Source organism: Sceloporus occidentalis, unplaced genomic scaffold (assembly GCF_023333645.1).
Source record: "Sceloporus occidentalis isolate IW3139 unplaced genomic scaffold, rSceOcc1.0.p SCAF_5, whole genome shotgun sequence".
In the NCBI taxonomy this organism is placed as follows: domain Eukaryota; kingdom Metazoa; phylum Chordata; class Lepidosauria; order Squamata; family Phrynosomatidae; genus Sceloporus; species Sceloporus occidentalis.
This window is the reverse complement of record NW_028316985.1, coordinates 87,943,679-87,968,811: the sequence shown is the minus strand read 5'-3', so window position 1 is coordinate 87,968,811 and position 25,133 is coordinate 87,943,679. Positions and strand designations below refer to the sequence as shown.

At 41.7% G+C, this 25,133-nt stretch overlaps 1 protein-coding gene across 3 annotated transcripts in view; it reads right to left on the bottom strand.

Annotated features, from left to right (window-relative positions):
* Positions 1 to 24,704, bottom strand: part of ITPR2 (inositol 1,4,5-trisphosphate receptor type 2) — a 256,626-nt gene extending 231,922 nt beyond the window's left edge. For all 3 annotated transcript variants that reach the window (XM_089524659.1, XM_089524661.1, XM_089524660.1), the window contains exon 1: positions 24,285 to 24,704. In XM_089524659.1, the coding sequence (XP_089380785.1) occupies positions 24,285 to 24,376 (92 nt within the window). In that variant the 5' untranslated portion in view covers positions 24,377 to 24,704. The remainder of the gene's footprint in view (positions 1 to 24,284) is intronic.
* Between the last annotated feature and the right edge of the window lie 429 nt (positions 24,705 to 25,133).

Genomic DNA, 25,133 nt, shown 5'->3' with positions numbered 1-25,133 from the left:
AGGGCAGAAAGTTGGGAGAACTGTCTCTAATTTATGTATCGGTTACATTTATATCCTGACTTTCCACCAATCAGTTCATGGCAATTATCATGGCTTTACTCTAAATAGTAAATACATTGTTCTGTACATGTGCAATAATGCACACAGAAAATTAGTAGAATTATTGTTAAAGATTCTGAGTTTGGAGATGTCACCTACCATAGCAGTCTTCAGCTATCAGAGAAAATGGCAAACAATAGTAATTCTCTCTTTTCCCTCCTCCACTTATGTTATTTCACATAGTAACTACTCACTAATGTAAACAATGGGTGCTATATAGATTTATGGCTGTCTCTCCTTTTACAAACGCCTGGGAAATATTTGCCAGTAAGCATAAAAGGGAAGTAGCTGGCACTGATTTTTAGAAGACACCAAACAGACATATTTACCTACACGTAAGCTCAACTTCATTCGTCCCGACCTCCAGGTACTTTACACATAAGAACATTATCACACCACCTTCGTTCTCACTGTGACCGCATTAATACAGGGAGGTGCATACATATTGGTTTGGAAGCACTCCTTACTCATGTCCCTTCATTACGGTAGTTGCTAGTTCCTCACACTATTGTCTGTTTCTGTCCTTAACCCTGCCTCCCTGCCCTATGCACTACCTTTCATTTGTGTGTTTGTTTTTCTTAAAACAATTTTGGAGCTATGCTAACTCCATGGTTTTAAACTCTTGCAGTTTTAAAAACTAAAAACAAACAAACAAATGTTCTAGAATAGCGAAGGGGAGTGCGGACAGGGGAAAGGAAGAAACACTGATACCACATGACCACACAGTCCTGGAACTACAAGACTATAACTTATTACACCTGAGTATAACTACAACAGTATAATATATTGAACTGGTTGGGAGCCTATTGATGGATTTTCTCCATTAATGGTAAGGTAAGGACTAACAACAGTTAGAAGATAAGGTAGTGATGAGCTTGGAGCATCCATGGATGGCCCCACCCTGTTCTCCCCAATGGTGGCACAAGTACATGACTGTGCCAGCACGGTTGCGTGCATGTCACACCGCTATTGAGGAGAATGGGACTTGAGGTCCCAGTATATTTGCTATCTGTAGTGGTGGGGTTCCAGAATGGAACCCCCACAGATACAAAGAGCCAAATGTATTGTATTCTTTCCCATTTATATCTCATAGGCCTATACAATGTGACACTGGTTCATAGGGAACTCAGGCAGATGAGTTTCTCATAACTTGTTTCCTGACCCTGTCTAATTACAGAACCCAGGCACTCAATTTGGGCTTTCTGCATGAAAAGCATAGGTTCTACCAATGAGCTATATAGTATGTGTATATGCCCTTCCAGTCACCTGTTGGCCCATAAATTTCATAGGGTTTTCTTGGGCAAGGAATATTCAGAGGTGGTTTTGCCAGTTCCTTCCTCTGAAATATAGGCCTGGGACAGACCGCCCCAAAAGGGGGGGCTGGTGGCAGCCTGTTTCCCCTCCAGAGGGACGCCACAGCAGCCAAACTGCCCAGCGTCCCTCTACCTCCCCAAAAAAACAGAAAAAATGGGTTCTTTTGGGGTTGCTGGGTGCACGTAAGCAATGCGCAGCTTTGATTGTGATTTCCTGCATGGCAGGGGGTTGGACTGGATGGCCCTTGTGGTCTCTTCCAACTCTACGATTCTATGATTCTATGTCTATAAGCTGAGCATCGCTTACATCAAGATGGTGGTGCCTGTGTGGACGAGCCGCTGTCATTAGTCCGCCGCTGTGCCGTGCTAGGATTTAGGACCGTGTGGTTGGTATGTGGTCCCTAACCCTAGAACTGGCGGCGGCACACCACTTTGGGACCATCTGTCCCAGGCCATAGCGTACACCACCTGATATTCATTGATAGTCCTTTATCCAAGTACTAACCAGGGCTGACCCTGCTTGGCTTCCAAGATTATACGGAATCTGGTACCTTACATTCACTGGCTACTATAATTAGGCCAGATAGGATTCAATGCCATTTCATAAGGATATTACTGTCCATGAGATAAGGATGTATGATTTGGGATGGCCCAGTACTTCCTGTGGTGGGCACACCTCTGGTTCTTTATTTATTTCCATATACCTTGACTATTACTGGCATGGCAATGTCACTTTTGACAGTGTCAGCACTGTCATCAAGCCACTTCCTGTTTGATTAATGCATGGTCCTTTGTCTTCTCAGAGCTAGCGGGGGGAAATTCTGCAGGAACGGCTGGAGCTCATAGGTAGTGGATCTGCAAAGCCTAGACAAATAGTTCAAATTCACCCTGTGAGAAAGCCAGCCTGACAAACAGAAATGCAGAGGAAAAACCAGCCCAGTTTGTTCTGAGTTGGACATCTACATTTTCTAGCCTCTTCTTTTAATGTCCTCCCAAATTATTTTGAAGGAACGTTAAAGCTCAACCACATTTTCATTGAATTGTTTAATACGGTTTTAAGCTTTCAAAAATCATTTTATTGCTTGTATTGTTTTAATTTTATTGAGCTAATTTTACTGTGCACCGCCCTGAGAGCTTTAGCAAGCCCTCTTGCTAAAGCTACCTAGAGGGCAGAATATAACTATTTTAATAAGTAAATTATTAGGGAAAGCTATGTGCAGTAACACATATTAGGGGTAAGTGGGATTTTTTTCTCCCCCAGAGAACATTTACCCTCTTCTTGAAAAAGCTGGTTTCCCTGCCCCAGTACAAAGACTCAGTGGAGCCCTGCTCATACCCAACAAGGTGTGGTTGTTGTTGTGTGCCTTCAAGTCATTTTCAACTTATGGAGATTCTAAAGGGGACCTATGTAGCGGTTTGCATGTTGTACTGTGGCTCCGGAGACCATGGTTCAAATCCCTGCTCAGCCAAGGCAACCCAGTAGACACCTTGGGTGAGTCACAGTCCCTCAGCCACAGAAGAAGGCAAAGGAAAAACCCTCTGTGAACAAATCTTGCCAAGAAAACCCAACTAGTTGCCACAGCTATTTCCAACTCTCTTGTGACACTTTCTGTGGAGCAGACATTTAAAAACACAGGTGTTTTATCACACCCAGTTTTTTTAAAAAAAAAACAATTCTAAGTATATGTCTAGAAAACAATGTGCAAAGAGGCCCTTTCAGATGAGATTATTGAGCTGTCCTTGCCTGTGGAATGCATTTTTGTGTTCTGCAATGAAAGCCAGTTCTGCAGGTTTTCATTTCACTTCCAGCTGTAGCCTTCAAAACTAAAACAATCTGTAACAAGCTTGACCAACACTTGTGCAAAAACAGAGACACACAGATTTTAGTAGAACTGTCATCACTTTAAAAAAAAACTTAACAATACAGCTGTAAATATGACAACTCAGAATTTAGTCCCGCTGAGTTAGTCCCATATAAGAGTTCAGTCTTAAGTATTAAAACAATTTGTTGTGTTTGCAAGTGTTCTGTGTTTAGCTTTTATTGCTTTTGAGAAACTTTTTGTATGATACCTTTGGCTTCTCATTGTGATTGTGAACTCCATACAATCAACTGGATGAAAAGTAGTATAAACAGTATTTAAATAAATTAGAATTAGCAAAACTCAACACACAAAACCCTGGGTTTTGTTACTGATGTGCTGCATCCCCTGGACCTCAGACGTCCAGGTTCAATAGAGGAAACTGTTCCCTTGTCAGCATTAAAGGTTAAACTGCCAACCAATTTGGTGTTTGTACATGTAGTAGGGGAATGTGCTATCCTGTCAGCAAAGGCCATCTCTAATAAAGGGAAGATCTCTATCTCTGTACAAAAAATAGATATACAGCAGTCCCTGGCACCAATTTCCAGATATTGTGCTCTGTTATTTAACCATGTCCAAAGATATCTCATGACTGCCCCAACCAAAAAAAATGTTTTTTGTGGGGTTTTCGGGCTATGTGTCCATGTTCTAGAAGAGTTTATTCCTGACGTTTTGCCAGCATCTGTGGCTGGCATTTTCAGAGAATGCCAGCCACAAAGATGCCAGCCACAGTTGCTGGCAAAATGTCAGGAAGAAACTCTTCTAGAACATGGCCTCATACCCCGAAAAATTCACAAAAAACGATGGATGCCGGCCATGAAAGCATTCGACTTCACAAAAAAAATGTTATCTGAAAACATTCACTCCTCATCCAAAAAGACCATTTGCCTTATTTTTGGCAGACAAGTCTAATGGGCAAGGAACACTGACTGATAACCAAACCTAGGCAGCTATGCAGCTATGTTTCTATGCAGTTCCTCCACTAGTATCATCTGATTTTTTTTAAAAAATCCACAAAGCAATTTCAATGTGATCTCCTTTCAGCCTATGGCTTGTCATTTGTTGTTCTGGTTTAATATTCCACATATGGGCTCATTTGTTTGACTTCATTTTACCTCACCACTATCACAGTCCCATTTGGGGAAGACATGGAAGAGAGAACCCTATCCAAGTAGTTGCCCCTCTCCGCTCTCTTTCTGCCAGCATGCAAATACCTTTTTGTTTACCCAGGCCTTAGACTTTTAACTGACTGACGCAGAAGGTCTTTTCACTGGGGTGTGATGTATTTTTTATTATTATGTTTTAACTAAATTTTTAACTAAATTAATGTTTTAATATATGTTTATACTTTTGTATTAGCCATTGTTTTAACTGGATTTTGTTTTAACTTACATTTCAAGCCACCTTGGGTCCCATATTGGGTAAAACATAGCATTTAAAGGAAAGCAGGATCTAAAGGAAAGAAAGAAAGAAAGAAAGAAAGAAAGAAAGAAAGAAAGAAAAGAAAGCACCTTTTCAAAAGAAAAGAAGTCTGGATAAGTTCCTACATTGTCCCAGCATCTCATGTCTCCTCCTCTTTCACAGTGTATTATTTTACACTGAAAATCACAGCAATAATTTTATTTGTAACTACACAACTATGAAAAATAGACAGCTACTTTTAGGAGGCCAGAAACGGAGGATCTGCAAAAGTTGGCCCCACCACCTTTCCCCTCTTTATCTTTATTTGTTTCATTGCATAAAATCAATGCATGTATAGTCAAGCCTCAATTTGCATTGCCCTAATTTACAACATTTCAAATTTACAGTGTTTCTCCAGAAACAAACAAACAAACAAACAAATGAAAGTCTCACCCCCAATGCACAGAGGGAGGAGGCAACTGCAATCTTGCTGTTGCTAGAAGGAAGGTACTTCCTTTGCCATTACTAAAAAAGACCTCTCTGGATCCTAGCATTCTGAACAATTATCACCCAGTGTCTACATTCTAGTGTATGGCAAGGTCCTAATGTGTGTAGTGACCTCCCAGCACCAGGGGTTTCTAAATGAAATGGATTATCTAGATCCATTTCAATCTGACTTCAGGCCTGGTTATGGAATGGTTACCTTCATGGATGACCTACGTAGGGAACAGGACAAAGAGAGTGTGTCCTTGTTGGTTCTGCTGGATCTCTTAATGACTTTCAGTACCATTGGCCATGGTATCTGTGACAGAGTCACTAGGCCAACTTCATTTCCAAACAGCCAGTCCTCGTTCAGGCTGGCTGTAGGGAAAGGGCTGATGTGGTTATAAAAGGGAGGAGTGAGTGACGGTTAACATTCAGTTGGAGTTCAATTAAAGTCAGGGCTGTGCAGACTGGCTATTAAGGTTGGCGGAGCCAGGGTGTGGTGTCTATATGACGCACACAATGACTCTGTCCTCATGGCGCCGTGATGGTACATACCATTCTACATGGCGTGTGCCGTCACAGTGCTCTTCTGGTGTTGCATTTACATGACGCAGTGTCAAATGAGGGCCTTAAAGCCGCTCCTTTTTGTGCCCTGGAAAGGCCAGATCGGGGCTGCGGTGTGCGGTTGCCTCGGCCCTAATCTGGCCTTAAGGGCGGTCTGCACAGCCTTTCTGTTGAGGTTCAGTGCAGAGTTCCCTTGGCAGAATTCAGAGTTCTGTCGAAGGGGTAGAGAATAGTTCTGAGGCTGAAGAGAATAGTTCAAAAGCAGAATGGAACAGTTTAGTTTTTAAAGAGTTCAGTGAAAAGAAATTGAGTAGGAAAATGCCTGCAACTGTTGATGTACTGTAACTATTGTAACCATGGCATCTGTGAAACTATCCTAAATAAGCTACATCATTGCTGCATGCTTGTAAATGAAGTTAATGTTTGTTTGGTTCAAGGAGAGCTTCCGACGGAGTGCATTCATAACATTAGAAGCACAGGATACCCGTTACCACAGATTTAAAAATTATAACAGGTAGACACTGGGGACCCTAGACCTTAAACATTTTGGGTGGATATTGGGGCAGTGTCACTCAGGAGGAATCTTCAGATGTTCCTGAGGTTAAAAGGTGGCCTTGAAGAACTGACAAGAAGGAGAAGCCTTGTGACAATATCCTTCTGGTCCGATTCTCGGGGATGGGACTTGGGGATACTGTTAGACAGTGGTCCAGTCTTTCTTGGATGAGCAAACTCAGAAAGTGGTGTTGCCAGACTCCTGTTCAATGCCCTGGCTGTTGGTCTGTGGGATCCCTCAGGTTCTGTTTTGTCCATCATGCTGTTTATTATCTACTTGAAACTGCTAGGATCTGGAGTTTGTGGGTGCATATCACCAGTATGGTGGTGATACCCAACTCTGCCTATCCTCTGCCTATCATTCCTACATGCTTCCCAGGAGTCATCCAGCACAGGCAGAGTCCTTATTGCCGATCTGAAAGGCAGATTAAAGAATAGGGACTCTGCTTGTGCTGATGGGGTTACACTCCTCTGAAGTCTCAGGTTTGCAGCTCAGGTGTATTCCTGGACTCAACTCTGTGACTGGATGCTCAGGTTTTAGCAGTGGCTAGGAGTGCCTTTGCACAGCTAAAATTAGCTCACCAGCTGTATCTATTCCTTAAGGCATCAGGTCCAGCTACAATGGCTCATGCCTTGAATATATTCCATCTGGACTACTGTTAACACACTGTAGGTGGAACTGCACCTTTGGAAACTGTTCGGAAACTTCAGCAGGTCCAAAATGCTGCCACCAGAATACTGACCAGGACTAGATACAGAGAGCATATAATTCCCTTGTTAAAACAGCTTCACTGGTGACCTGTTCACTTCCAGGCACAGTTCAGAGTGCTCACCATGATTTATAAAGCCCTATATTTTTTTGTTTTTTATTTATATACCGCTATTCCAAAGATCATAGTGGTGAACAGCAAGTAAGCTAATTTGCCCCCAACAGTCTGGGTACTCATTTTAGTGACCTCGGAAGGATGCAAGCCTGAGTCGAGCTTGGGCCCTTTTGCTGGTCTTGAACTCGCAACCTTGTGATTTTGAGTGAATGGCTGCAGTACAGGCATTTAACCACTGCGCCACCAGGGCTCCTATATGTCTTAGATCTAGCCTATCTGAAAAACCTGTCTCCCCATACAAATCTCTCACTTGGGTGAGGACACAAGAGAGCCTTTTTAGCAGCTGCTCCTGCCATCTGGAACTCCTTTCCATGGGAAGCTAGCCTGGCCCCTTCCCTGCTTTCCTTTTGCTGGCAGGCAAAGAAGTTTTTCTTTAAGCAAGCTTTTAATGTGTGAGCAGGGAAGCTTCTTATTGGGATGTTTTATTTATCCTTTTTAACTGTCGTATGTCTTTTAAATGACTATACTTTTTAATGTAGTGATTTTAATTGTTTTAAACATTTTATTGTGAGGGTTTTTTTTTAACTGATTCTGTCTGGGAGCCACTTTGGGTCCCACTCTGGGAAAACGGTGACATACAAATTAATCAAATAAATAAATATTTGCCTACTTAGGAAGGGGAGCATGAGGACAACAAACAAACTGGAATCTTGCTGTCATTGGCAGAATGGGTTTTCACTGCCTGCTTAGGAGTAGGAGAGACTGGGGAGGGAAGGAGAAGCTAGAATCTTGCCTCAGAGGAAGAAGTTTCCTTTGTCTATTTAGAAGGGTGTGTGAGAGGGGGATGAAGAAACTGGAATCTTGGAGGTTTTGTGTTGCTAAAAGGACTTTCCTCTGCTTTCTTAGGTGACCAGGTAATTGGCAAAAAGAAACTTATTTCCGTCATGGACATGACACATATATTAGCGAAAGAGACAGAAAGAAAGTATTCAGATTTGGTATTATATATGGTAACAGTGGCAAGATTATTATATGCACAGAAATGGAAGTCTCGTCAAATACCAACAATGGAAGATTGGTTAAAGAAATTAGCGGATATGAGAGATTTAGACAGACTTTCAAGAAGAATAAAAGAGGAAAGTAGCACAATGGTAGAAGATGATTGGGATTTAGTAGTAAATTATTGGAAGGAAAAACATGGAGAAAGAAATGAGTAAGAAAAAGAAGAAAGAAAGAAAGAAAGAAAGAAAGAAAGAAAGATGAATACTGTTAGAATAGGTAGCAACAATAGACAAAAGTAAAAGAGTCTATTATAATAGAGAATGATTAAGTAAAAGAATTTGAGAGGTTAAAAGAAAAGCAAGCAAAGAAGTAAACGATAATCCAAAGGATATAGTAGCATGGGCATAAAAAGGGAAAGTAACCACACAAAAGAAAAAAAAGTGGATAGGAAAATTAGGTGAAGGAAGAAGTGGTTGGTGATGTAGAGAGGAATGTTAGTAATTACAGTATATGCTGTGAAACCTTGATGGATGTTATATGTTATGGAATGTATTATATGTTGTTTCTATGGATGTATGGATGTGATCTGTTTTTATTAGAATTAAAGTTTTTTTAAAAAAAAATCTTATCATTTTCAAGAGAGGAATTTCTCTAGTGTGGGAAAGGGAAGATCTGATGTTTTATGTTTTAAACCTCCTTAATTTTGGTGACAGGTTGAGTAAGATTGCTAACTTTGTGGATACATCTGCTCCACTGGAATACATCAGTCTGATCTTCAGTGAATCTTTATGGAGCTCTCCCCATTTACATCAGTCTCTATTTACACCAGAAGTCCAGAAACGCAGCCTCAGTATAAATCAAACCTCACCTGTATGTTGGGCAAGTAACACAGAGAACCTCTCCTTAGCTAATGAATGTTAAAGATGATTAGGTGCATTGCTATGGCCACACATGGGAACCTAAGTCCAAACGGAACATGAATTTATCCAGCCAAAGAACTACTATACTCATTTATATCTTATTTATAAAACTGTGTTCTCTCTGCTTTGTTTAAGGAACAATTAGCCTTTGGCAGCTTACAATAAACAAATACTCTGCTTCATAAACACAGTACAGAGGCGATGGCTGCCAGGTTTCAAAGTCTGACCATAGGTTCCAGGATTCTTAACCTCCTTTTCAAAGCTTCTAGGGGAAGGAATAACATTTCAGAATGAGGCTAAGAACCAAAGTGAGGATTCTCTTGACAAGACTGATTCAGAGATCTGCCATTGCCTTGTTCTGAGAGGGAAAGAGTATGCTTGCCCAAGGCCACACAGTGGGTTTACATGACCAACAGAGGATTTGAGCTTGGTTTCCTGGTCCAATACTCAAACCACTACACCTCATTGTTCTCTTCTAACATCACTTGTTGTTGTTGTGTGCCTTCAACTCATTTCTGATTGATGGTGACCCTAAATTGAACATATCACAGGGTTTTCTTGGTAGAATTTGTTCAGTTTGCACTTTCCTTCCACTAAAGCTGATAGATTATGACTTGTCTAAGGTCACATAGTGGCTTTCCACAGCCAAGCAGGGATGCAAACCCTCATCTCTAAAGTCACAGTCCAGCACTCAAATCACTATACCAGATGGGCTCTCTCTAACATGACTACCCTTCTACAAACCCTAATATGCTACTAATTATTCAAATAACCTGTGAAAAATAAGCAAAAATATTGCATCAAGTAAAGTAAATGAGAGAGCAAACTCCATGCCCTTGCAACATTCTGGCCAACACATAAGTGAGCAACTGCCTTGGAGCTGGCACTTGTCAGGCTGGTCTAATATTCAAGGCCTACACTTTTTGTGCTTTTGTTTCTTTAAGTTTCTAACCTTTTCTTTGCATGAGGCATACTTGCGGGGGCGGGATCTAGCAACAGCAGCAACATACATTTGCTATGTCATTGTGTTTGATGGGACTTGAGCATCCACAGATTTTGTTGTCCACGGGGGATCTTGGAACCAGGCCCCAGCGGATAACAAGGGTCCACTGTACTGCACTTAGGATGGAAAAATGAAATGCATAGATATAGGCTGGGGGACACCTGGCTTAAGGAGACTTATACTATGTGAAAGAGATCTAGGAGTCCATGTAGACTACAAGTTGAACATGAGTCAACAGTGCGATGCGGCAGCTAAAAAGGCCAATGGGATCCTAGGCTGCATTAATAGATGTACTGTATAGTGTCTAGATCCAGAGAAGTAATAGTGCCACTCTGTTCTGCTTTGGCCTCACCTGGAATACTGTGTCCAGTTCTGTGTCCCATAATTCATAAAGGACATTGAGAAACTGAGCGTGTCCAAAGGAGGCCGACTAAAATGGGTGAAGGGTTTTGAAACCATGAAGCCCTATGAGGAATGACTTAGGGAGCTGGTGATGTTTAGCCTGGAGAAGAGAAGGTTAAGAGGGGATATGTTAGCCCTGTTTAAATACTTGAAGGGATGTCATATTGAGTATGCAGCAAGTTCTTTTCTTCTGCTCTAGAGAATAGGACACAATAGAGCAATGGATGGAAGCTCCAGGAAAAGAGATTCCAGCTCAACATTAGGATGAATTTCCTGAGAGTAAGGGCTGTTCAACAGTGGAGCACACTCCCTCAATGGAGTCTGCTGGAGCCTCCTTCTTTAGAGGTCTTTAAACAGAGGCTGGATAGCCATTTGTCAATTGGGATTCTTTGCCTGTGAGTTCCTGCATGGCAGAAGGGGGTTGGACTGGGTGCCCCTTGTGGTCTCTTCCTACTCTAGGATTCTGTGATTCTGTGATTCAACCTTTGAAACTTTTATTACATTTTAGCATTAACTTAAATGACGACAAATGCTTTGCCACTCACAGGTAACCAATTTATTTTTATTTCATTCAATTATTAAATTCATCCAATTGATTATTTCATCCCCAAATCCATTATAACAAATCTTCTTAATATTAAAACAGTATAATCATTCTGATTATATACAATACACTAAACATTACATTTGTTCAATGTGACGTCGAAGGCTTTCATGGCCAAAACCCCCACAAAACGCTATTACATTTGTTATTTAACTGCTATGATTTTAATTAATATGATATTGTCAAGAGAATATAATATTCTCTATGCCACTGATTGCAATACATTCTCCCATTGACTACAGTGCATTTAGCCTTTTGCTATGAAATTTTAGAGGCAAACCACAATCCTAGTTCAAAAAACATCAAAATGTCTGGGAAGTACAGTGCACAAGGACAGTATAAAAAGGCTAAGTTCAGCATATATTCCTCAGATAAATAATTTTTTCTTCGAATAAATGTCTTGCCTCAGTTTATTAAGCTAAACCCTTTTGTTGGCATATATAGGTCTATGAAAACAGAAAATACTTTGTATGTCTAATATAACACCTATTTCTTTCTTTTTCTAATATAATTAGAAATACTTTCTATTTCTCTCATAATTCCTTCAACCATGTAAATACTTTCTTTCCTTCAATTTTAAGTTTACACCCCTTAGTTTCTATATACTGGTATGTAACTACTAAGGGGTGTAAACTTAAAATTGAAGGAAAGAAAGTATTTACATGGTCAAAGGAATTATATTATTGGAACCTGTGAAGTAATCAAATCTGAATCATGGCACTCATCCCTAATGTGAATGGTACGTTGCAGGAGGCCCATAATTTCTGGTTTAACATAATGTTTAACCAACACAAACCCACCCAGTTGTCCCTACTGGGCTGGAGTGTGTAAACTGCAAACTGACATAAGGACAGCCAAATGGATCACACCCTCATCTACAACCATCTTATATGCCTGCAGTAAATCAGACTGAATGATGAAAGGATAAGTGCAGCCTTTGACTTAAATATTAAACAAGCTGCTAACTGCACTACATTCCTATGACCATTCTGAATTTTGCGGCTTTGACTTTTGTGGATTTGATTAATTGTGGTTTTGATTAACATGTTCTCTCTAGGAATCTCTAGGTCCTCCAGTACAACTCTGCCAGACGTTGACCATAGAGTTGTGCTGGAGAACCTAGACGTTCCTAGAAAAAACACTTCTCTAAGCATTTGTAGATCCTCCAGCATGAGTCTATGATCAAATTCTGGCTGATATTGACCACAGAGTTGCACTGAAGGACCTGGAGATTCCTAGAGAGGTGTTCTCTTAAGTAAAAAGAATAGTGTTTTTTTTGTTTTGTTTTGTTTTTTTGGTTTTTCCACATTCACGGGGATCGTTCACCCCTAACCGCAACAAATGCGGAGGGACCACTGTATTGTATCTGTATCCTACTGTCTTTACAATTTTTCAGAATAATATAACCTCCTCTTGGTTCCAATCAGTCCTGTGAAGCAGGTTAGGAGTCATAAGCATGACTTCCTTAGGGTCCTATAATGAGTGTTACAACTGACTTGAGCCCAGCAGCCCCAAAACTACACTAGGCTCTTTATTGCTCATCTGCTCTTCATGTCATAAACTGTGCCTTCCCCTTTATAGAGGCTACGAGGTGTCCAGGTATAACAGAGCTTCAAGAACATCATGAGCCCATGAGAAGCTTGCACCTACTGCCTCCTGGGAAGAACATCATTACAAAGAACATCATCACAACAACCACACCTCAAAAAAGTAATAGTGCCAGGGAATTTGCCTCCCACATCCCTGGGGAAAAAGATACCTCTGCTTTAACTGCCAATTACTCTGGGACAACAAACCCAAATGAAAGAATGGATACCTGATTGCAAGGGATGAGGGAGAAGGTGGCATTCTTGTTGTGTGCCTTACAACATGTGAAAGGATGCCTTGAGCATTAATTTACTGAAAGATATGGGCGTTCTTTCATTTTTTTTCATTGTTGCTGGTGTACTGTATAAAGCTAGCAGGGTTTGCTTATTGGGTTTTTGAGCTTTGGCCGGTTAAATTAATGCAGGATCTCTTAATTTCACTTCCTCAGACTATCTCACTTCTGCCTTCTCTAACCAGTAACTGACAGCTGGGTTTCTAAGACAAGAATGACAAAATGAGCCAAACTGTTTTTGGAAGTTGAAAGAGAATGCATGGAGGGAAAGGAAATCAAGACAATTTACATTCCACGATATTCCCTTCATTACTTGATCATATTTCCTAGGAAAATACAACTCACATCACAGTTCATTTTCAGTTTATTTAAAAAGTCCTTACATACTGCAATCAAGGCCCTTTTTATCAAGTTAAGTAAAATGGTGCCTTTTTGAAGTGCTTGGTGCTTCCAGCTTTTTGACTGCTCCTGCACTTTTAACAGCAGCCGGCAAGCCAACACTAAACAGGTGGAGCACTGCCTGGCACTTTATCTCCATGCCAAGAAAAACTGTGCCTTTTACATTTCTGCTTGTCAGATTGTTGTCAGAAGCAGAGGAACAAGGTCAGTTTAAGAGCTGGCGATTGTGAAAGTCACCTCCAAGGGCCAGAACATATAGAGGTCTTACCAGGTGAAGTTGAGCAAAAAATAAAAAAATGAGCGGCACAAAAATATAAGCAGTTGCGCTATAAATAGGGCACTGGAAGGGAAATTAATAACAACATGAATGTACAGAAATACTTGCAGAAGTGACTCAAAGGTTATTCTCAACTTAGGAAAGAAACAGGAAAAGTACCAATTTTGGCAGCACGAATTTGTTGGGGCAGCAACAAGAAATCACATTGTCAATGTGATTTCTTGTTGCTGCCCCCAACAAATGTGTTGGGGAGAAAATGCCACAGTTGCATGGTATAAGCAAGCAAGCAATTCAGGTTGTTGTCTCTTGTTTCTTAGCGGAGGGTATCTGATGGGGCATTCGTGCTGCTGGAAAATATGGTTTTGAGAAATCCAGTGCTATTATGCAATCTTTCCACCAAATAAACTAAGACACTATTTTTTTAATGCCACATAACAGCAAATAGCATAAGTGACAAGGAGATCATTGAGTTTCAGTCACATCCTCACTCTTGCCATTCCTTTTATCTCTGCAGTACTGTACTTTCTGCCTTCTAGTTGTCTTCTACAAGCACTCCCAATTAAAAATTAGCAACCAAGATATTTTTCACGCTACACAGTTATAGTGCTTTGAAATCACTTTAACTGCCTTAACTCCATAGAATGAAATCTTGGAAGTATGTGTGTATATGCCTTCAAGTTGCCTGTTGACTTATGGCAACCCCATGAATTTCACACTGTTTTCTGAGGTAAGGAATAGTTAGAGGTGTTTTTGTCAGTCCCTTCCTCTGAAATATGGCCTACAGCGACTGGTGTTCATTCTTCCATCCAAGTACTAGTCAGAGCTGACCCTGCATAGCCTCCAAGGTCAGATGGGGATCTGGTATTCAGAAAGTTTAGGGAGGGATATTTAGAATTCTTGGCCAGAGAGCTTATCTAGTGTCTCACCAAACCCCAGGATTACATGTAATGCAGCCATGGCAGTTCAAGTTGAATATAATGTTACCGTAACTGGGCATGTTTTGGAGGCAGTGTTTGAACAGAATAACACACTAACAACTGTCTAGGAGAAGGCGGTCAATAAGAAAATAGGAAGTCATTGTAAGAAGCAAGGAACAAAAGGCTTTGAATACTGTCTTTCTACCTAATGAAACACAGATTGAAGCATGGAAATTCACTGTAAAATTTTCCACTGTTTTTCTTTCTTTATGATACTATCTCTTGATGGGGTATTGTACTACCCAGACACAGGTGGTTCTACACATGTGGTCCCTTAACCGCTTTTCTGTAGCCCTTGGTACTCCCCAGGGCACCTTCACAAGCCATCAGATGGTTCTGGCACAATCCAGTCTGTGAAGGATGCAGGAGCATGAAAAATTACCCCTGCCCTGCCCTAGTACAGTTACTCACTCTGTTTGCATAATCTCTAAGCATTACCCAATTCTATATACAACTGTACAGTTATATGCACTTATGATTTATGTATCCTAATTCTGAAATACATTACAATAAAGAGACTATTGACACACCAGAGCTATGCCACTAACACTACTGGCTGGAAAGCTCAGCTATTCCAGCAAAAGAATAACGCAGCAGCAGAAAAAAGGGAGCATAACAATGACAGCCACTCCCACCATCTTCTGAGCAATTACAGTGCCAGCTAACCGATCCGATGACAATGTTGCTCAGCGACAATGCTCCTACGTCAGCCATGCATGAAAGAAATACAGTGACAGCAGAAATGCCGAGATGACATCACAGAACGCCTTTGTCGCCTTGTCTTGATCCAGCACAGAAAGAGGCTGCCAGGACAGCACAGTGCACTAGCTCTGTCCAGTAGCCCAGCTGTCTCTGGAACTTGCGTATAGTGCTCACCAGGCCTTGATATCCCAAGTTCAAGCCCAAATGCAGTAGTAAAATTTCCATTAAGTATTCAAAACCAAATATATGGGGGTGGGTCTGAGAAAACAAATGGGAAAAGTTACTTTACTTTCTGGACTACAGCTATACCTCTTGCCCAACCAGCATATCTACTGACCCTGCTGGGAGATGTAGCTCAAAAAGGTAACTTCCCCATGGTCCCTATGAACACATGTTCCCCACCTGCTATCAGAGAAAGATGACTTGGCTGATATTATGTGCCTTCATGTCATTTTTCCAGCCTTTTGCAACCCTAAGGCCATGAACCTATCATGGAGTTTTCTTGGCAAGGTTTGTTCAAAGAGAGTTCTCCATGGCCATACCCTGAGGCTGAGAGCATGTGACTTGCCCAAGGTTGGTTTAATGTCCAAAACGGGAATCGAACCCTGGTCTCTAGTGTCACAGTCCAACACTCAAACCACTACACCTCCTGTTGCTGGGGTTCATATGTGGCTAATTAATTCATTACCCTCCAACTTGGGAAGGGGCAGGATCCAGATTTCTCCAAAGATACCAGAAGGAGCATTTTTACCTACAGCAGGTAAACTGTTGGCACTGAATAAGGGAGTATGTGGCAGACTTACAGTGAGTGAGCACATTCCTTTACCCTCAGGAACTATGGTCCTATTAAAGGGATCTCAGATAGATAATTCTCTGCACACCCATCACACTCAGTGTGAGATCATGATGAATAAAACTGGTGGACAATTGATATAGGCAAATAAGCAGGCGCAGGGAAATTTATTCATGAGAAGGGCCAAATGGCCCATCTTCGGGCATCAGCAGGGGCATGAAAATATCCCTGATATTATTGGGTCCCTGAGATCCAGGTTTATTGCATGGGCTTTCCATATACTGTCATGGGAGATAATCCACACCATAATTTCTGACTGGAGATAACTGTGGGATCCCTCAGCATGCCTTTTGTCTTTCCAACTGGGAAGACCAGATGTTTGTGACGGAGGAACTGAGAATCTTCTGACAGGAGGGAATGGAGCTTGAGGAGTTCATTGGGGAAACTCTTCCTCCACTAAGGGGCCATTCATACTACCTTTTAACCTGGTTTTGAAATCGATTCTTCCACGTGAAGTTCATATTGGGCCTGATTCTGTCACAATCCATGTGAGGCTTGCACAAGGAAATGCCCCTTAGCGTGGGCTATCGAGATTCAGGCTAAAATCCGTCTTTTCTGAAAAGACCCGGGTTCCACAAAATACGAACTTGCCCTTGATCATGATCGGGGCAAATTCAGGGAGGGATTAAGGTCAGAGGGCGGGCATAGGTCAAAGCATTCCCTCCCCTCATCGGGGGGGAGGAGGAGGAGGAGGAGGAAAGAGCTGAAGGAAAAGGGGGAAGAGGCAAAGGGTGACAGGAGGCTAAAAGGGGAAATCAGGGTGACTGACGGGGGCTGCAAAGGGCTATCAGAGGGAGGGGGTAGTGGAGAAAATGATGGAGGAAGAGGAGGAGGAGGAAGGAGCTGTGGGAAGAAGGGAACCATGGAGGGCATGGAGCAGGAGAAGGAGGATGAAGGACCAAGGGAAGCTCCCAGAGGGAGGGGACGGTCGGAAGGAAAGAGGAGGAGGAGGATTGCCAAGGGAAACTGGGCTGCAGGGCTAAGCCGGAGGAGGGATGTAGGGAAATCAGGCTGTAAAATCAGGGTTTTATTTTTGACAATTTATGTGCATGATTTTTTGGGTGACATGTCTATGTGCTTGCTTGTGCTACTTTCATTTCCTCTTGCTCCTGGATTATTATTATTACTATTATTAGTGTTATATGAGGATGCTACAGTCAGAATGTCTGTGCTGCATTTCCCTTTTATTCCCAATTGATTCCATGGGTCAGATGGAACTGACAAGTCACTCTCTCTCAGCCTCAGTGGAAGGCAATGGCAAAGCTCCTCTGAAGAGAATGTAGCAGGAGGAAAGGGGTCAGTTCAGTTCGGGTCACAGGCAAGGCATGAACAGAGCTCACATCAGGCACCTTCCCCCCCTTTTTTATTTTTAAAATTATTTTTGACAAAATATGCGCAATTTATTTTTGCTTGAGGCAGATATATAGATAGACAGAAGATGGCTAGCTGCTGGTGGTTCACTTTCCCTTTCATTTGCTGGCTCCCAGCAAAGGGGAAATGTTACAATGGGCAAGACTTGCGAATGGAATGCTACAATTCGAATGTTACATTTGTTGCTCTTGTCAATTTGGCCAATTGGCAAAATGATACATGCTTTTGCTACTGTCTCTAAGGAATTCAGGGGTAGCCCTGAATTGCTTTTAAAAGCCAAAAAGAATGCATGGCAATCGCATCCTTTTCTGGCATTTCCGAGGTGAGGAATTTATTATTATTATTATTATTATTATTATTATTACATGTGTAAGAGGCATTCTGGGGTGGCAAGGAGGGGGGATACAGGATGAATTAGCTTGCATTTGGGGGTTGAAAATGCCCACAACACACACACAAACACACAGAAAGAGGTTTTTAAACTTGACAAAATGTGCGCATTTTGGTGCATTTTGTGGCTGGCTCTTTAAAAAAAAAAAGAAGGGGGAAGCACACTTCCAATGCCCCAATGAGTGCTGCATACGTCACCTATGATGATCGCCTGATTGACAACAGGCGCCTTCATCGTAAATCCCAATTTCTGAAGAAGACATTCAGGTTAAAATGCCCCTCTTCTTGTAGTGGGCACTTGCTAACGGAGAGATTCGGGAGGGGGCCCCCCCGAATCTTCCCAGTTCCTTCAGGAGCAAACCCGCCAGTGGGAATGGGGCCTAAGGTAATTGGGGAGGGTTTTTCTAATAACGTTGATGGACTAGTTGGGGAACTTCAGTACATTCAGCACAAAGAATTTGGGGAAGATACTCCTCTCCTGTTTGGTAGAGTAGAAGTCCCTTTAAAGTACAACTGCAACAGCATTGCTTCCTGTTTGGGAAGTCTTTCACAAGTAATGCCACTTCAGATCACTACAGTTAGGCGGATTTAAGCAGCTTAACTACTCAAAAGAGGGCATACATTTGTGTGATCACAGATGATGGAATATCCCATTGTTCTGAAACCAAACCACACACCAGGCAGAATGGAGCTGCTTGATTCCAGTCCAAATCAAAGTAACTTTCATGATTCAGACAACACGGGACACTTTCACTGCCTGGCCAAAAAGCATATATGATTGCTTTGGATTTCATAACTGTGACAAAGTTTCCCATGGATTTTCAGAGAGAGAGAGATGGGGTCCCTCTCTGCTTATGGTAATATGATTTTTAAAGAATGCAAATGCAATCACTGCCTTCAATATGAAACTTGTCTCTGCTTAAAATACTTTCCTGATGTGGGGTAGCATTTAAGGATGTCTTTTTTAAAAAAGTGAGGTAATGGAATCCCTTGGTCTGGAAGTTAAATCACTCTGTGAGAGAGTTCGAGGACCTAGCCGTGTTAGTTTGGAAAATCAATACACACAGGGATCTTGTACTTCCTCAGATGATGTGAGAAGGGGAACCATCTTATAGCACACATGAATACAAATGCATACACATGGACACAAATTGCTAGTGCAATGCTCCTTTCCCCATGACTATTTATCCAGATTTCAGCTGATTTGTGTTTCAGCTGCAACTGCTCCAACCAGATTCACTGTCAAAGCAAACATTTGTATGCTACTTTTTTAAATACAAAAACTTCAAGCAAAGGAATGCACTAAAAAAATCTCTTTAATGAGGGCCATCTGTAAAGACAGAAAGCCCTTGCAAAGGATATTTACGAAGTGCCTAAGCACTGTTTAGAAACCCATGAAGATCATGATTCAAAAGCTAAGCAAACATGCAATTTGACATGCATGACAGGATGGTGCCCAGAATGTTAATAATTACAAAGATTAGTGCCAAATTAAGTACCTTAACCTTCCACTGATTTCAGTTGCATTTCCCATTCAAATAATGGTTTTTAACACGTTCTTAAATTCACTAGGATTATGTCCAGAGTCTGAATCACTCTGAATCTTCATTAGAAGTTGCACAAAACTATGATTATACATTGAGTTCTTCAGAGGCATGTATAAGGGTAAAACAAAACAAAACACATAGCTGAATTTTGTTTTGTTTTTCCAGAACAATGTCCAATATTGTAAAGAATTAAATCTGCAAATAAAGAAAGGCAGCTGCATTCTGCAAGAATCTGAATACCAAATATCAGGATTAGTTTATTGATCTGCAGTTACAGACAGGTCCTATGCACAATTACTTGAAAATGATCCACACTGATACACTATAGTAAGTGTAAGTTTATGCTTCCATGTAAGCATAAACAGAATTGCAATATTAAGCTGTCACCTTTTCAATGCATTGCTTGCATTTACAGTACTTGGATCAAGCAGTCCCATTGTTTAATGCACTGCTCATAGTAACAAAGCCAAAGATGAATTACTGTATATACTCATGTATAAGTCTAGAAAGTTAGGTCAAAAAATTGACCCCAAAAAACTGACTCGTCTTTTCCAAGGGTCAGTATAAATACTATATCTTAACTCTTATTTAAAAGAAGAAACCATCTCCTGATGAAAAGCAAGAGTATAATATGTGAAGCACTGACCCCCTTTATTCTCTCATCCATCCAGTCTTAAAAGCAAACACGTAGTTATGTCTGCTGGAATTTTATAAGTTCTTTGACATTATTTTGCTTTGCTTCATCCTTTAGATCTTTTGCTATATGCCCCTAAGTTTTACCCTCGTCTTATCCATGGGTCATAGCAAAATCCATAATTCTGGCCCCAAAACTTGACCTAAACTTATACATGAGGTCGACTTCTAGTCGAGTATATACGCTATATTCCACAATCACAACAGGAAACTGGGCAGTTTATGGCAGCTAATCATGATTTCAGTAGAAATCATTTAACTGGGAGCACCTCGGTACTGTCCTTTAAAAAGCACCCCACCTCTGAGACTTGTTTAAAAAGTCAAGAGCATGGAATGTCAGCTGATATAAGGCTCTCTGGCTTGAGAGGAGAAATATAATAAATCAGGTGTCACAATTTGGTTGCATCTATACCAAGTGTAGCTCCATACTAAAAGCTGGTGCCAGGGAAAGATACTTTCAGGCAGTGGGTACCAGTGAATGCAGGTTGCCAATACAGTCAGCCCTCCTTATCCACAATTTTGTTTGTCCCTGGATTCAGCTATCCATGGTTGAAATATATTCCAAAATACATAAATTCCAAAAAGCAAACCTTGACTTTGCTATTTGATATAAGGGACACTACTTTACTATGCCATTGTATATAATGGGACTGGAGCATCCATGGGTTTTGGTATCCATGGGGGGGGGGGGGGGGGGCTGTCCTGGAACCAAACCCCAGTGAATACCAAGAGCTCACCATACCTCCATCATCTAAGGTCATGTTATACTGTATATACTCAACTATAAATTGACCCCATATATAAGTCGAGAGCAGATTTTGGGGCCAAAATAATGGATTTTGATATGACTCATGGATAAGTTGAGGGAAAAAGTTAAGGCTGTGTAAGAAAGGATCTAAAGGATGAAGCAAAGGAAAATAATGCCAAAGAGCTTGCAAAATTCCTGCAGTACTAACTGTTTTTGCTCACCTTAAAGGCTGGTGCCTCCAGGGCAGTATATGCTCTTGTCTTTCACCAGGGAATGGTTCCTTTATTATATATAAGACTTAAAGTACATCACTTACATTGACTCAGGTTTTTCTGGTCCATTTTGTGACTAAAATTTCTAGACTTATACATGAGTATATACAGTAAATCTTTCCGCAGAGTATACCGATTCAGACTGAAAAAAGGTGCGTGTAATTTATTTTTAGTGCTCTCCCATTAAAAAAAATACATGCCTGCACTTAGAGAACTAGCCGCCATGAGAAAGTCTAGGGTAGACGCTATCTCCCTGGCATCTGGTTTTCTATGGGCATAAAGTGTGTTACACAAGGAAGTGTTCAGTCATGCAATTCCCTGCCTGCAGTCTCAGGTGAGAAAGGGTAGGAACAGCTTGAACATAGGCCTTGCAGTTTGTGCAAACTACCCTCCGGGCACATGCCATGTACATCAAAACTGCCAGTCTAGTTAGGGATACACTAGAGGTACACAAAATGTGACATCAGACCTTTAAACCCATGCCAGGCATTGCCAGGCAGTGTGGACAAGCCCTGAGGCTTGACAGCTAGACTTTGCAATAAAGTACAGCTATTTGTTCTATCTTGCCTTGGCCCAGTTTATGGCAGTCTCTGTTTATACAAAATATCAAAAAGTTTATAGTAGATCTTCTATCATCTGTCATATAATGGCAGACACACAATATTTTGCTGATTCGTCTTCTTCTCATGAATCAGGTTCATGCGATCGTAACCACTGTTATTATATCATAAAGGCATATTAGGAAGAAAGGTTACCATAAAGCACCCTTTCTTGGTAGTTTTTATATTTCAATCACACTAAAGGCGACACTTTCAATAGGATGCAATTTTACGCAATAAACCTGAAATTTGTGCACATGGCTTTCTTTGGCTGCATGCATCCACACTGTAGAAATAATCCAGTTTGACACCATCATGGTGGCTCAATGCTATGGAATTCTGGGAGTTGTAGTTTGTTGTGACACCAGAGCCCGCGGAAAGGGAAAGCGAAACGTCTCACAAAACTACCTTTGCCAGAATTCCCTAACATTGAGCCGTGGCAGTTAAACTGATGCCAAACTGGCCTATTTCTGCAGTGTAGATGCAGCCTTGGAAAACCTTGGATAGGTTTCAAATAGTGTTTAAGAAACGAAATCCAGGAAAGGGAAAACAACAATTTTTCACACCGAGAATGTGCTTCGGATGTCCAAATGCTCCCATAATACTGATGAACATATATAAGTCATGCTGATACAAGAATCCATAGCATTGAGCCATGGCAGTTAAAGCAGTGTCAAACCAGATTATTCCTACAGTGTGGATGCACCTTGAGTCTCTCCTGTGTGCAGATATAGAATCACAGACTCCTAGCATTGGAAGAGACCCTCAAGGGCCATCCAGTCCAACCCCCTGCCATGCAGGAACATACAATTGTGATATGCAAAAGAGTGAAGAGGGAGAGTTGGATGCCTAGCTCTACAGTCTCTAGCCAATATGCATACCAAATTCAAAGTATGGAGAACCACCACAAGAATTGAGCTTGCCCATTTCTTGCGACAAGAGCACAGCATGAGATTTGATTTTTCCAGCTTCTGCTGATGGATAAATAAAGAGCGTAAGAACAGTCCATAGCAGCAGCAGAGTCAAAAGAAGCACTGAAGTGTGTTTACTTGGCAAGAAAGCACTAGGGCTTACTTCCGGAAAACACGCACAGGATTGGGTTGCAACTTGCATGGGCATGATCCAGGCAAGAAGGAAACGCATTTTGGTGCCAGGGATCTCCCCTGGCAACTTCAAGCACATGCTCAAGCTCAACTCTCCCCCATCGACTCCAACTGGTCTTCGAACAGTGCAACTCTGGCTGGGCACATCTACCTTGGGTTGTATCCACACTGGAGAAATAACCCAGTTTGGCACCTTTTTAACTGCCATGGCTGAATGTTATGGAGATCTGGGATCTGCAGTTCGTTGTGGTCCCATGGGCTCTCTGACAGAGAAGGCTCCATGTCTCGCAAAACAACAGCTCCCAGACCTCCATAGCATTGATCCAGGGCAGTTTAAAAAGTGTGGGTCAAACCAGATTCTTTCTGCAGGGCCGATTCAGCCTGAGGAGCAGCAGCATGTCCCATCCTCATCAAGGGGAAACTGCATGCGAGAAATGGCTCCTTCTGGAAGCCATAGGGCAATGCACTGTGCACAGTGCTATGTAGTCCAAGGCATGGGGCATAGGCCCCAAAGGAGGAGGGGAAGTGTTCATCACTTCCTATTTCTTTTTCTGCTGTGACAGAAAAAGCAGAGGAGGAAAGAAGGCTCCCCTCCCCAGCTGTCACTTCCTGTGTGTCTTAACACTTTTATACATACATACACACACACACACACACACATATATATAGTTTTAACACACAAGAAACAGCTGGGTTTTATATATATTTTTAATACACAGGGAACAACAGCTGGTGTAGTTTTATATGTGTGTGTGTGTCTGTGTGTGTTGAATTATATATATATATACATATATACACACACACACACACACACACACACACTCATATATTATATATATATATATATATATATATATATATCAACCCCAGTTGTTTCCTGTGTGTTAAAACTATATATATAAAACATATAATATAATATAATATAATATAATATAATATAATATAATATAATATAATATACACACATATACACACACACTCACATATATATATGCTACAATATGTATATATATGTGTGTGTATAACAACCCCAGTTCTTTCCTGTGTGTTCAAACTATATATATATATATATATATAACCCCAGTTGTTTCCTGAGTGTTAAAACTATAACACACACATATATAAAACAACATATACACACATATATACACACACCTTTATATGAATAACATATATATATATATATAACAATCCCAGTTGTTGTGTCCTGTGTGTTAAACCTATATATATACACACACACACACACACACACACACACATGTTGTTTCCTGTGTGTGTTAAAACTTTATATGCACACACACATATATACCTTTCTCTCTCTCCAAACCCACAGCAGCCAGTGTCCCAGGGAAGCCCTCCAGTAGAAGAGCCAAGGCCAAGCAGGGCTCCCCAACCCAGGCTCCCCAGCCTTCCTCCCTTCCCTCCTCCTCCTGCTCCTTCCTTACCCCAAGGTGCTGATGAAGCCACTGACGGAGCCCTCGGCGTAGAGGGAGACGATGTCCCCGATGTACAGAAAGCTGGACATTTTGTCAGACATCTTGGCGCATGGTCCTCTCCAAAGAGGCTCCCAAGTCTTGCCTGGGGCTTCTTCTGGGGGTCCCCCCCTCAAGGAGAATATGAAATACAATCAAAGACCGCCCTCCACAAAAGTGATCCACAAACTTTTCTTCCTTCTTCCTTCCTCTGGGAGATCCCTCCAAGGGCTGGAGGGTGAGCCTCAGCCCCTCTTTTGCCTCCTCCTTGCCCCTTTCCTCCTCATCTCTTCCTTCCCTCGTTCCCCCTTTAAAGCCCCTTGGAGCCCTCCATCCTTCTCCTCTGCAATCTGGAGCAGAGCTTAGCTGCCCAACTTTGCAGCAGCAGCAGCAGCAGCAGCAGCAGGACTGGAAGAGGGAAGCAGAGAGACTGAGTGAGAAAGCTCTCAGAGGCGGGGTTCTCTGACTTGGTGCTTCTGAACTTAGGACAACCCTAGCATTGGGGTTGTTGTTGTTGTTGTTGTTAGAATCACAGAATGCTAGAGTTGGAAGAGAAACCCAAGGGCCATCCAGCCCAACCCCCCTTCTGCCGTGCAGGAACTCTCAATCAAAGCACCCCAACAGATGGCCATCCAGCCTCTGCTTAAAGACCTCCAAAGAAGGAGACCCCACCACACTCCAAGTGTTTTGTGTGTGTGTGTGTGTGTGTGTATGTCTATATGTAAAAAAGTTCCTCCTTATGTTGAGATGGAATCTCTTTTCCTGCAGCTTGCATCCATTGTTCTGGGTCCTGTTCTCTGGAGCAGCAGAAAACAAGCTTGC